Source organism: Hypanus sabinus, chromosome 4 (genome assembly GCF_030144855.1).
Source record: "Hypanus sabinus isolate sHypSab1 chromosome 4, sHypSab1.hap1, whole genome shotgun sequence".
Classification (NCBI taxonomy): Eukaryota; Metazoa; Chordata; class Chondrichthyes; order Myliobatiformes; family Dasyatidae; genus Hypanus; species Hypanus sabinus.
This window is the reverse complement of record NC_082709.1, coordinates 10628151-10642205: the sequence shown is the minus strand read 5'-3', so window position 1 is coordinate 10642205 and position 14055 is coordinate 10628151. Positions and strand designations below refer to the sequence as shown.

At 42.5% G+C, this 14055-nt stretch overlaps 1 protein-coding gene across 1 annotated transcript in view; it reads right to left on the bottom strand.

Annotated features, from left to right (window-relative positions):
* Window positions 1-14055, bottom strand: part of abcb11a (ATP-binding cassette, sub-family B (MDR/TAP), member 11a) — a 73835-nt gene that overhangs the window by 6959 nt on the left and 52821 nt on the right. The window contains exons 20-25 of the mRNA XM_059966248.1: window positions 9090-9251; window positions 7199-7402; window positions 6853-7094; window positions 5730-5886; window positions 1118-1315; window positions 810-1016 (exon numbers count right to left, since the gene is read on the bottom strand). Of these exons, the coding sequence (XP_059822231.1) occupies window positions 810-1016; window positions 1118-1315; window positions 5730-5886; window positions 6853-7094; window positions 7199-7402; window positions 9090-9251 (1170 nt within the window). The remainder of the gene's footprint in view (window positions 1-809; window positions 1017-1117; window positions 1316-5729; window positions 5887-6852; window positions 7095-7198; window positions 7403-9089; window positions 9252-14055) is intronic.

Genomic DNA, 14055 nt, shown 5'->3' with positions numbered 1-14055 from the left:
AGTTATTTTTTTCAAAGAAAGGTAGTGATTAGGTCAAATACACCCATCCACCATTGCTCAATGACTTTTTATACATAGGCCTAATTCAGTTCCATCTGAACACCCACAGATGCACATTTAGAACTCTTTCCAGATGGCTCCCCTTTGCTATTTCAGGAAGACATCAGTCAAAAACATGCTCTCTAATGTAAGTCAGATATGGCTGAGGTAATAGTCTCTCCTTAGATAACAGCACTCTTGCCTTTGAAAGAGATGATGCACAAAACCAAGGGTTCCCAACCATTTTTTTTTTTTGCCATGGACTCTTACCATGATCTGAGGGGTCCATGGATCTGGGGCTGGGAATGCCTGCTCTACACCACTATTGGAACTTATTACTAGGAATGCTGCAGGGTCAGATACACTGATGGGATTATAAGCAAGGCCCCACCTGTCCATAGGAGGGTTTGAATCAACAGTTTACTCATTGAGGTCACTTTCAATGGCTTTGTGGGTTGGTGTTTTATTATCTGTATTTTACATTCTTTTTTGCTGTTTGTGCAATTTTTTTGAAGGGGGAGAGGGGTTGATGTTTTTATTTGAACAGAGTCCATGGTTTTCTTTATTTCATGGTTGTCTATGGGGAAAATGAATTTCAGGGTTGTCTGCTGCATACATACTTTAATAATAAGTGTACTTTGAATCAATAGGAAAACAAACAGCTACGACACAATTCCACTGGTTTCACATTACACAATTTCCCAAGACCATGCCCACATCTTGTAAAAAAATAATTCCCAATTCCAGTTCAAGAATGTAACAAACCGTACCTCTGGTAATGACATCACAAAGTCATGGAGCTGAGCCTTCTTCGCAGCTGCAATTACTTCATCCATTCTAACTTCACGGTTGTTGTCACCATATTTAATATTGTCCGCAATACTGCAGTTAAAAAGTACAGGTTCCTGGGACACTATTCCAATCTTGGATCTTAAGAAGTTAATGTTTATGGTCCCTGTGTTACGACCATCAATCAGCTGGAATTAATGAAAGAGAATAAAAGAAAATTGGTGTAAGGAACATTGTTGGAGTAATTACAAGCAGATACTACATTTCCAAACAGGATATATTCTCTCACCAGTTGTCCTTCGTTAGGATCGTAAAATCGTTCAAGCAATTGCACACTTGTACTTTTTCCACATCCACTGCTGCCAACAAAGGCAAGTGTCTGGCCAGGTTTCACTGAAACTGAAAGTCCATTTAGGACTTGGAAGTCTGGCCGAGATGGATATGTAAATTTGCAGTTAATGAATTTAACTTCTCCTTTGAAATTATCCTGTTAAAACAAAGCATCGATTTAGATGTCATTAAAAATAAACTGGCTGAAAAAACATAATGGTATTATGTTCATTCACCGCCTTCGCACATTCACTCCATCGCCTTTCTGAAACTGGCTGCAACATGATCTGCGCCCAGTCCAGTCTCCTTCCCGTATTTAAATCAAGTTTCCACAGTGAAATCGGAAACCTGTCTTAATGATTGGCTGTTTGAGCTTCCAAAGGTTCAGAAAAGGAATCAGGAGCTATTGGCTCCAGAAAAGGATGCATTTTATAGGATTTCCTCTGGGTCAGGAGAAGGGTGGCAGCTATCTTAAGAACATTAAACCAAGTCTTTTGTCTCTCCTTTCTCATTTTTGGTCTCTCTCCCGCCACTGCCACAATCTTTGACCTCACCCAAGCTTGAAACTTCAATCTCACCCATGAATGGTGAAGTGCCCAATGCCAACTACGACCATTCCATGACTATAGCCATTCCTATCCTTCAGTTCTGAGATAGTGATTGCTGAGGCATTCCTGCCAGGACTTTAGCTGTAACCACCACCTTTTCGCTTCCCCTACTGGCATCTGCTAACCAGGCAGATGGGAAACAGAAAACAAACTTACTATGATTTTGTAATGTTAAGTTCAATTCAGAAGGACCTCAGCTGTCACATGTGTCTCTGGCACTCTTGTAGCAACTTTTCAGGCACCTCTTTGGACACCTAAAGCTAATTTTAAGTTCTTATACCAAGCACAACTGGATTCTTTTGTTTATTTATTAAGATAGAGCACAGAGTAGGCCCTTCCATCCCTTCAAGCTACACTGTCCAGCTACCCCCGATTTACCCTAGCCTAATCATGGGATAATTTACAGTGACTAATTAACCTACCAACCGGTACATCTTTGGACTGTGGGAGGAAACTAGAGCACCCGGAAGAAACCGATGCAGTTGTGGGGTGACCGTATAAACTCGTTATAGACTGTGGTGGGAATTGAACCCAGGTCGCCTGTACTGTAAAGCATTGTGCTAACCATTATGCTACCATGCCATCATAACATTATTATTCTGCATAAATAATACCATTAATAATTCTGCAAATAAGCTATTTGCATTTGAACCAGGTTCGTTAATGGAAAGTTTAAAAATACTCAATAGTTTGATTAATAAAGTAGGAACATTTGAAACAATGAGGAGTTTAAAAAGAACAGAACATCTGACCAAAGTATACAACATAGATACAACTGTATCTGCACAGTAAAGTCCAGAGTAATGGGGGACACAAAGGCTGAATGTTTACAGGATTCATCACAGAAAATGTTGAAATTGACCTGCTAATGTTTCACTGAAAAGGATATTTATTTTATTTAAAGCAGCCATTTCTTGCTATAGGGAATTATCAATTATATGCAAGGTTGACTGAAACATTCTGCCTGACCTGTAGATAAACAGGGAAATTGTTTTGTAACTTCAAAACATTAAACTAATTCAAAGGAAAGCACTGGAGCCCAAAATGTGAGTCTAACTTTGTGTTTACTTTACGTGAGGTGCACACATATTTCATGGTAGTGTGATGACGTATGTAATTCACATATTTTTACATTTAACCAATAATGAATTATTTAAACAAACAAGAATGCTTAATCAAACAATATCTTTACATTACTCATTTATTACTTATATGTTAAATACACAACAGAAATAACTATTCAAATTGCCTAACATGAAAAGAAAATACTGCAGATGATTGAAATATACAAAAGTGCAACTTGCTGGCAAAGCTGAGCAAGTCAAAGACCATAATTTGTGATGAGAGAAATCTCTCAGGCTGATGATTAATCTGAAAATCAGAAAAAGTGCTACTGCTGGTAACCATATGTAAAGACAGAAAGTGTTGGAAATATGCAGGGGATCAGGCTATCTCTGCAGGTTGGGGAATTCAGGATTAAACGGTTTATTAAAAAACCTAGTTATGTTTCCCAGGCAATTAGAAAGGCTAATGGCACCTTAGTCTTCATTGAAAAGAGATATGAGTACAGGAGTAAAAGTTAAGTCAAAATCAAAGTAAATTTATTATCAAACTATGTATATGTCCCCACATCAAGTTCAAGTTTAATTATCATTCAACCATACACGAGTACCCGTGAACACAGCCAAATGAAACAGCGTTGTTCCATGGTCAAGGGGCAAAACACAGTACCAAAAGTCACACACAGCACAAGACACATATAGCTCATATAAGGCAACAGTAAAGTACAGTCACGGAAAAAAATAATTCAAGTCTGAGTCCACGAATATTGCAGCATAGTGCTTTTCATGTTGTTTGTTAATGATTGGATAACGGAATTGATGGCTTTGTGCCAAAGTTTGTGGATGACAGGTGGAGGGGTAGGTAGTGCTGAGGAAGCAATGTGATTGCAGAAGGACTTAGAGAAACTGGAAGAATGGGCAAAAAAGTGGCAACTGAATACAGTGTTGTGATATGTATGATAATATATTTTAGTAAAAGGAACAATAGTGCGGACTATTATCTAAATGGGGAAAACGTTCAAACATCAGAGGTGCAGAGGGAATTAGTGCAAAATTCCCAGAAGGTTGAGTCTGTGATAAAGATGGCAAATGCAATATTGGCATTTATTTCAAGGGGAATTGAATATAAAACAAGGAGCTAATGCTCAGCCTTTATAAGACACTAGTTAGGCCACACTTGGAGTATTGTCAACAGCTTTGGGTCCCATATCTCAGAATGAATGTGTGGTCATTGGAGAGAATCCAGAGCAGGTTCACGAGGATGATTCTGGGAATGAAGGAGTTAATATATGAGGAGCATTTGGCAGCTTTGGGCCTGTATTCACTGAAATTTAGAAGAATGCGTGGGGATTTCATTGTTGATATGAAATGTTGGAAGGACTATATAAGGTGGGTGTGGAGAGGATGGAACCAGAGGGAACAGCCTTAAAATTGAGGGGCAACCTTTTAGAAAAGAGATAAGGAGGATTTTTTTAAGCCAGGGTGTAGTGAATCTGTAGAATGCTCTGCCACAAACTGCAGCGGAGACCAAGTCTATGGGTATAGTTAAGGCGGAAGTTGATCGTTTCTTAATCAGGGAGGACATCAAAGGATATGGCGAGAAGGCAGGTATATGGGGTTGAGTGGGATCCAGAATCAGCCATGATGGAATGCAGTATAGTCTAAATGGGAATACAGTAGATGAATAATTAGTTACATGTTGTACTTAATGGTTTTGTAGGCTTGAAGTGTGCTGTATGCTTGATGCATGTAGTTTGGTGCTCTGTAGTTGCCAAGAAAATGATCAACAACGTCCATGAATGGCTTCTTTGAGATTTTCTCTGGTCCCACTAGAAGTTCTCTGAATTGCCTGTCATTGATGATCTGTTTGACTTGCGGACCAGCAAAAATGTCTTTCTTAATCTTGGCATCAGTTATTTTGGGGAACTTCTGACTCAGTTATCAATATTCTTCACAGAAATTTATAGCCTTTCTAAAACCTGTCCTGCCATGCAGCATCAGCTTTGCCTTAGTATGCACATACTATATCTGGTCAAGATAGAAAACTTTCCAGCTTACATTGTTAGCAGCATTTTAATTGACTTGAATTATGAATTGAATAAATATAGGTGATTTCATAATCAATATTGCACGATACGGAAATATCATGGAGACTTACATGCTCAGCAGACCAAAGTACACCCAAAAGTATTCAGGAAGCAAAATCTTTGTTCTACAGTGTATTTTTAAGTGTGAGGTTGACAGTTTTCCGTTAACCAGTGGTTTTAAGGGATATGTGGACTAAGATCGAAGATCAGCCATGTTCTTACCGAATGGCAGAATAGACTCAAGGAGATAAAAGGCCCAATCTACTTCCTATATCCCTTATTCTGTTTTAGATTCCAGTTCGTGCTGTCTTTTTTGTCTTCTTATTATTGCCCTTAACAGTGAGTGAGTGAGGTCTCCGTTGGTCAGAGTTGACTGTGGATATTGCATCCCGGCTGTTTAGATATGCAAGCCTGGGCAACACGATATGGAGAGCAAGCTGTTGCCCGTGTAGCAAGCTCCCCTTCTCCATGCACCTGATGAACTCACAAGAATGGCAGAGGCTGATGTAGTCTGGCACCAGTAGCATTGCATGAGTTGCCAGTTGATGTTGATCTCTAAGTAGGACTCCAGCTCCAGATTTTTCCTTCAGGGTTTACTCCTGAAGTGTTCCCCATGAGTGGGTATGGCCACAAGGCAGCAGAGGTTTGACATCGGAGTTTTCCTTCTCCTAGATGAGCTGCCAACCACAGCTGTCGAGCTCCATCTGCCAGAACTACTATCATTCAAACAGTTAAGTGTAACAGTAATAATATAAGCAGCACTCTTTTTTTTTACTACGGCCTAGCCTACGACCAACAAAAAGTTGTTACAATACCCATTTTTCTCCTTCATTGCTGTAGATACTGATTTCAGGAACACGATCGATCAGCTGGAAAAAGCGTGCTGCTGCTATTTTTGCTTTTGCATAGTCTGGAGTGTACGAAGAAGCTCTTCCCAGTGCTGTCCCACTCGTTACTATGGCAGAAATCACTCTGCAGTAAAATAATATTGCTAATTTTAAAATGATGAAACCTTGTATGTTACACATGACTCAAAGAATCACAGAGCAATACAGTACTGTGCAAAAGTCTTGGGCACATACATACAGCCAGGTTAAAATTACATGGAACGCTGGAGGAACTCAGCATATCAGGCAGCATCTCTAGAAAAAAGAGTGACGTTTTGGGTCAAGACCCACCTTCAGGACAGAGAGGGAAGGGGGGAGATGTCTAAATTAAACAGCGGGGGGGAAAGAGAAGTTGGACTAGCTAAAAGGTGATTGGTGAAGTCAATGGGTGAAAACGTCAACGTCTGGAGAAGGAAGAATCAGATAGGAGAGGAGAGTGGACAGTAGGAGAAAGGGAAGGAGGAGGGGACCCAGAGTGAGATGAGAAGAAGTGAAAAGTCATAACGTGATATAGTCAGGGCACCCAAGACAAGCTAAATATAGCTAGGGTGCCTAAGACTTTTGCATAGAACTGTATTTGACAACGTGGAGCAGAGAACGAGTTTGTAAATCTGGTGGAAGCAAAGGACGTTGGTAATAGTGAGGGGGGACCGATGCAGGGGTGGGGCACGGGTTCAAACACACCCAGTCATGAGACACCAGGTAAGTTCATTTGATTCCAAACATTTGGTTTATTGATCATTACAGCATGTTTCTCTGGAGCTTCCCGCTCACCTCCCCTCTTTCTTCCTCTTTTCCCAATCATGATTCCCTTCTCCCTACCCCTTCCCCACTCTCAGTCCACAACAGAGCCCCATATCAGAATCAGGTTTATCATCACGCACATATGTCATGAAATTTGTATTTCTTTTTGTGGCAGCATTACAGTGCAATACATAAAATTACTACAGTACTGTGCAAAAATCTTAGGCTTCCTAGTTATATACATGTGTGCCCAAGATTTTTACACACCGCCCTACAATTTTTTAATTATATAATGGGGGAACCTTACCTGAATACAATGCTGAAATGAAGGCTTTCAGCAACAACCAAATGACCACCAAATCTATATGATGCAGCATTGGCCAAGAAGATTACAGACTGAGCGAAACCGAAGCACAAACCATAAACATTGGCTTTCTTAATTGCAGCTTGGTAAGGGGCTTCAAGCTGTGCCTCATACAATTGCACAAACATTTGCTCCTTTGCCAGACCAGCTACGGTTCGGATATTACTCAGTGCTTCACTGGATATCTAAAGAGCAAGAGGATGTTGGCATGAGAGTTTGTTCATGGGGGTGGGGGGGGGGGGAATCTATCATCTAATGTTTAAATAAGAACATCTTAAGTTTACTGTACCTGGCCAGCAGCTTCAAGGGCTGCTTTGTCCTGGTTTGCAAATCCTGTTAACATCCTGGCTTGCAGAGCACCAGAGAGTGCCAGGAAAGGCAGAAAGCAAAGTATAACTAGCGTTAGCTTCCAGCTAAAGTAGAAAGCAATGATCAACGACACCCCTATGTTGGTGAGAGAATTCACTATCATTCCAATCTGAGTTCCAGTTGCCTGAGGGAGGAAACAATAGAAACGTAGTTATTGGAGTTACCAGTTTTCATTTATACAATCATTTTGTGATTATTGTATTGTGCTGTAGGTTTTCTATATATTTAACTACATCATTCTGAGAAGGGGCCCATAGGCTTCACCGGAGGGGTCCATGGCATGAAAAAGGTGAAGAACTCCTGATCTAAAGGGAGGAAAGAGCTTGCCCTCTTCCTGCTGAACTTTGTTTACTGGTTTCACCCACCCACGCCTGTATTTAGTATCTTTTTATGCATTTGGTCTCCTTTCCTACTTCTTTTCCCCAATGTTTTTTTTTAAACTTACCACTCTAAGCTCCTGCCCCAGAGGAGCCTGTCCAATCTCATTCCCTTCTTGTCATTTTCTGTTGGGGTTTTGTAGGGTCTTGTAAAAATCTGAGCAGACTACATCACAGGCATTACTTATCCCATCTCCTCAAAAAATTCAAACATGAGTTAAACGTGACCTTCCCAAACCACTTTCTGGGTCAGATTATGCCACGTTTTGCTGAATTTAAATTATACAGTCCTCTGGATTTTTTTCTTATAATTTAGTTAGGTATATGTTTAATTGTTTCCTTATAGTTGTTATAGCTGGGGTGAGAATGGGGACAAGCTCCCACTACATATTAAATGCTCCCAATGACATGTGCCTCTAATAGCTTCTGACAACCAGGTCCAAGTCCTGGCCTTCATGTGTGGCTTAACTACTAAGCCCAGTGGAACATTTTTTATTGAAGGGAGGAGCAAAGGTGGCTTTTGGTGCCTTAAAACCAGTCACTTCGGGCGGATGGGAATCGTTAGCCATAGTTGTCAGTTTATCTTGGAGAAGGAAAACTCTGATCTGAAATCTTCGCAGCCTTGCAGCTATATCCACTGATGGGGAAGGCTTCAAGAGTAAACCCAAAGGGAAAAATCTGGAGTTGGAGTCTCTAAAGCAGTCTTATGTTGAGTTCAATGCTGACTGGTAACACCTTCAACATTGCTGGTGTCAAACTGCATCAGTCTCTGCCATTCCTTTGGGTGCTTCAGATGTGTGGAGGATGCAAGAGCTTGCTCTCTATATTGCACTGGCCAGACTCGTGCATCCAGACAGCTCAGATGTAACATCCATGGTCGACCCTGACTGATGAGGGCCTCGTGTTTGATTATTTTCACCCTGTACAATCAATAATACCTTGGTAACACTACGCTCACAGGCAGAAATGTTGGAGCATGATGGTCAGGGCATCTGCTATTTCTTTCCTTGTGTCCCTCATCGGTCTGGACAAACTGTATCAGAGGCTTGTGATTCAATGCTCAAAATGTTTTAGATCACTCTAGGGTCTACAGACTCCTTGCTTAATGGTAATGGTGCACAGCGTAAAAAAAGGTTGGGAACCCCTGTTCTAAACGCTTAATGTTCCTTTATTGACCCAAACCTATGCAACTCCAACTTTAACTCCAATGCAACTCTGCCTTTGTCCACAAGATTAAATTAATGACAGCCATTTGTCCTCCAGTTGCTACTAATTTATTCTTGTGGACCTGATGTCAGAGAAGCTTGGGTTCATTCCCACCCTACTTCCAGAGAGTTGTGATCCTTTTATTGATTACAATTATCTTTATTTAAATCTTCAAGACTTTACTTAAATAATTTTTACTTCTTATTGACATGAATTACCATGGCTTACCCCTTGAACCTGTGATGCATCTGTGGCGAGCCTTGTTGTTAATGTCCCAGGGCTATTCTTCCGATCATCAAACCAGCCAATTTCTTGTCCTAACATGGCCTGGAAACCCAATTTCCTTAATCTCTGTGTCAGCAGTTCACCAGATTTCGCAAAGAAGTAACCCTTGTTAAAGAATGTACAAGACATGGTTATTATTAGGTTTTCAGATAACACTAAAATAGATAATATTGTATCCTGTTAATGATGGTGCTGGCAGTACATACCATCGCTTTGTGTGTAGCAAACAAAAGCCACTAACTATTCTATTAATTATACTTTTTCTGGACTACAGTCACTGCAATCACAGCCTATAATTTTCCTTTTGGGCATGTGATTTTGAACCTTCTGTACATCTTGCCATTTTCGCAGCATCCTGAAGTATTTGGTGAACCGAGGATGCAGGTACAGCCGTGGCAGCCATTGCTGGAGCGGATTTAGGGCCAGATTGAGCTGATGGGGCCTGGGCCGGAGAGCAATAAGTGAACTGATGTTTAGCCAATTTAAGAGCTGAGCCAGATTAAAAATATGTTGACGCTGAGGGTGAAAAATGAATTGATGTTTAGCTCACTACTCCATGAGGCTTTACTCACCTCAGTACTGAACTGGCTCCATGGCTGTGACCTGCAGCCATTGGCACTCACCTCAGCACTAAACTGGTTCTGTGGTTGTGGCCTGCAGCCATTGGGCTCCTGGCTGTGGACTCACTTTCAGGGTCTCTGTAGTTCATGTTCTGAGTGTTATTTGTGTACCTTTTTATGGTTTGCACAATTTGTTCTTTTATTTTGCACATTGAGTGTTTAACGGTCTTGTGTGTTTTAATGGTCATTTTGTGTTTCTTTGTTTTGTATCTGCCTGCAAAAAGGGCAATCTCAAGACAGTATATAGTATACATACTTCAATAATAAACCTACATTGTACTTTGAATGATGACTTTAGTCAAAAATTTAAAGAGGCATCTTGATTAGCTAGATACAAGGGCCAAGGAAAGGCAAATGGCATTCAATGAGTTTGGGATGTTGCAGTTTGGGAAGCCACACCAGGGTAGGACTTCCACAGTGAACAATAGTATCCAAGGGAGTGTTAGAGAACAGAAGAACCGAGGAGTATAAAGACATACAGTAGCTCATTAAAAACGGCATCACAGCTAGGCAGGGTGGTGAAGAAGGAATCTAACCTGCTGGGATTGAGTCAGGGCATTGAATATAGGATTTTGGACAATTTGTTGCAATTGTACAAGACATCAGTGAAGCCGCACTTGAGTATGGTATTCAGTTTTGGTTGCCATTCTAGAAAATATGTCGTTACACTGAAAAGCGTGCAAAGAACATTTACAAAAATCTTGCCAGGAGTCAGACACCTGAGTTACAAGCCTGAACTGGGCAGGTTAGGACTTTATTCTTTGGTGTGTAGGAGACTTGGGGGGAGTGATGAGGAGTCCCTTGTAAAGGTGTATAAAATCCTGGACATAGAAAGGATAAGATTCTTTTCAGTTGTCATAGCCAGAGGCAATAGTGGGATAAGCTCCCACGACCTATGAAATGTTCCCAATAGCCTGCACCTTGAATAGCCTCCGACAATCAAGTACAGCTCCTGGTCTTCACACATGGCAAGCCCAGCGGAACCATTTCTACTGGCAGAAAAAGGGGCAAAGATGGGTTACTGGCACCTTAAAACCAACGGCTTCAGGCAGATGGAGCTCGTCAGCTGTGATTGGCAGCTCATCTAGGAGAAGGAAAACTCTGATGTCAAACCTCCACTACTTTGTGGTTATACCCACTAATGGGGAAGTCTTTGGGAGTAAACCCAGAGGGAAAGGTCCAGAGCTGGAGCCTCTTAGGCAGACCTACGTTGAGTTCAATGCAGACTGACAAAGCCTGCGATGCTGCTGGTGCCATTCCTTGGGGTTGATCAGATGCATGGAGAGAAGGAAGCTTGCTACATGGGCAAAAGCTTGTTCTTGCTCTTGCTCTCCATATTGTCCTACCCTGGCTTGCGTATCCAGACAGCAAGGATGCAACATTTGTGGTCAACCCTGACCACTGGTGGCCCCATCATCATTAGGTAGGGTAAATAGACACTGTCTTCTTTTCACCTCAAAAGCTAGAGAGCATAGGTTTAAGGTGCGGGGGGGGGGGGGGAGATTGAAAAGTGACCTGAGAGGCAACTTCCTCATGTGGAGACAGGTGGTTATATGGATTAAGCTGCCAAATGTAGACCGTCTCGTGGCTCGGGGTCTCTATTCACTGGAATTCAGACCAATGAGAGGGGATCTCATCGAACCCTGTCGGTGAACGGCCCCGATAGAGTGGATGTGGAGAGGATGGTTTCTGTGGTGGGATAGTCTGGGGACATCCATTTAGAACAGAGATGAGGAGGAGTTTCTTTAGCCAAAGAGGTGAATCTGTGGAATTTGTTGACACAGACAGCTGTGGAGGCCAAGTAAATGGGTATATTTAAGGCAGAGGTTGATAGATTCTTGATTAGTCAGGATATGAAGGGATACAGGATGAAGGCAGGAAATTGGGGCTGAGAGGGTAAATGGGTCAGCCATGATGAAATTATGGAGCAGACTCAATGGGCCAAATGGCCTAATTCTGCTTCTATATCTTATGGTCTTATTGACTTGTAAAGTGTTTGAGGTAGGTACAATAATAATATTCAAAAGACATTTGGACAGGTATGTGGATAAGAAGGTACAGAGGGAAACACACTTCCTTCAAGAGGACCACGACCTTGTCATAGGGTTTGGAGGCCTGCATGCCTCAATGATTCGGAGAGCCATGTTGGCTGGGGTCTGGGTTTTGGGCCTTGTTTCTTGGTAGAGTAACTGATGCCAAGCAGATCAAAAGGTAGAGGCCAGACTAAGAGTGGTCCACTGGTCCTCCAAGTTTGGAGATTCAACTCAGGGCTAACAACACAGGCTGGTCAAAAAATTGTTTCAGAAACAGCAATGAAGAATCTTTCTTAACCTGTGTGTGACAATATGGACAGACAAGATGGAGGATTTTCATTGCTGCCTAAATGCCAATGTAACGGGCAGTAAGTAGAAGGAAAGCTGGGTAAGTTGAAGGGCATCCTGAGCCACTTGTGCTGTATTCAGACTAAACACACATACAAACAGAGGATCGAGGAGCACTTTAACTCCTCGGACCTCCGATGCATGTGGCATGACATACAGGTTATTACAGACTCCAAACCACCTAGTACTGTGCCCCCTTCCAGCTCTGCTTCTCTCCCCGATGAGTTCAATTACTTCTACGCTCGCTTTGACCGAGACAACAAGGAGGTCACCCTCAAAGCGGATCTCCCACCTGGTGAACTGCCTCTCTCACTTTCCACCTCTGATGTTTGCGCCACCCTGAGCAGGGTGAATGTACGGAAGGCAGCTGGTCCGGATGGAATACCTGGCCGTGTGCTCAGAGTCTGTGCAGGGCAGTTGGCCGGGGTCCTCACGGACATTTACAATCTGTCCCTGGCCCAGGCAGTTGTCCCTGCAAGCTTCAAGATTGCCACCATCGTGCCAGTGCTGAAGCATTCCACTGCCACGGGCCTGAATGACTTCTGCCCAGTTGCACTCACCCCCATCATTGCAAAGTGCTTTGAGAGACTGGTTCTATCACATCTGAAATCCTGTCTGCCCACTACCCTGGACCCCCATCAATTTGCCTATCGCACCAACAGGTCAACAGAGGATGCCATCTCCACGGCACTTCACTCTGCCCTGACCCACCTGGACAGCCTCAACTCTTACGTCAGAATGTTGTTCATTGACTTAGTTCAGCATTCAATACTGTGATCCCCACCAAGCTGATTGCCAAACTTTGCCAGCTTAGTATCAGCTCATCCCTCTGCAACCGGACCTTGGACTTTCTGACTCTTCGTGGACGACACCACGGTGGTTGGCCTGATCAGAGGGGATGACAAGACGGCCTACAGGGATGAGGTCCAGCACCTGGCCACGTGATGTGCTGACAACAACCTGGCCCTTAATACCCAGAAGACCAAGGAGATCATTGTGGACTTCAGGCATGCTAGGAGCCACACTCGTGTCCCCATCTACATTAACGGAACTGTAGTGGAGCATGTATCAAGCTTCAAATTCCTTGGTGTCCACATTTCCGATGATCTCACCTGGTCCCTGAACTCCTCCATCCTGATCAAAAAGGTGCAACAGTGCCTTTATTTCCTGAGGAGCTTCAAGAAAGCTCACCTCTGTCCCAGGATACTGACGGACTTTTACCGCTGTACCATTGAGAGCTACTCACCAACTGCATCTCAGTGTGGTACGGCAATTGTCCCGTATCGGACCGCAAAGCACTCCAGTATGTGGTGAAAACTGCCCAGTGGATTATCGGCCCACCATTGAGAACATCTACCATAAATACTGCCTGGGCAGGGTGAAAAGCATTATCAAGGATGCATCTCACCCTAACCTTGGACTTTTTACTCTCTTCTCATCCAGTAGGCGCTACAGGAGCCTCCGCTCCTGCACCAGCAGGCACAGAAAGAGTTTCTTCCTTGAGGCTGTGACCCTGCTGACCCTCACATCACAGCGCTAGCAGTACTGCACCCATATCAGACTGTCTCAGTACTTTTATATTTGTGTGCTGTAGCACTTAATTTTTATTCACAGTTATTTTGTAAATAACACTATTCTTTTGTACTTCTGGTTAGATGCTAACTGCATTTCATTGGCTTTGTATCTGTACTCGGCACGATGACAATAAAGTTGAACCTAATCTAATCTAATAAAGAAATTAAGTACAATTACATTGTATAATAAAATTGAATATATTACTTTTGTCTCGTTTGGCAGTATACGTGTCTATAGTTAAATGACCATTGACTTGATATTATATCAAGCTGGATTACAATCTCTCAGGAAAGTTGACAACGTTTTCTTAAAGGTCAGAGGAATGGTTCTGTG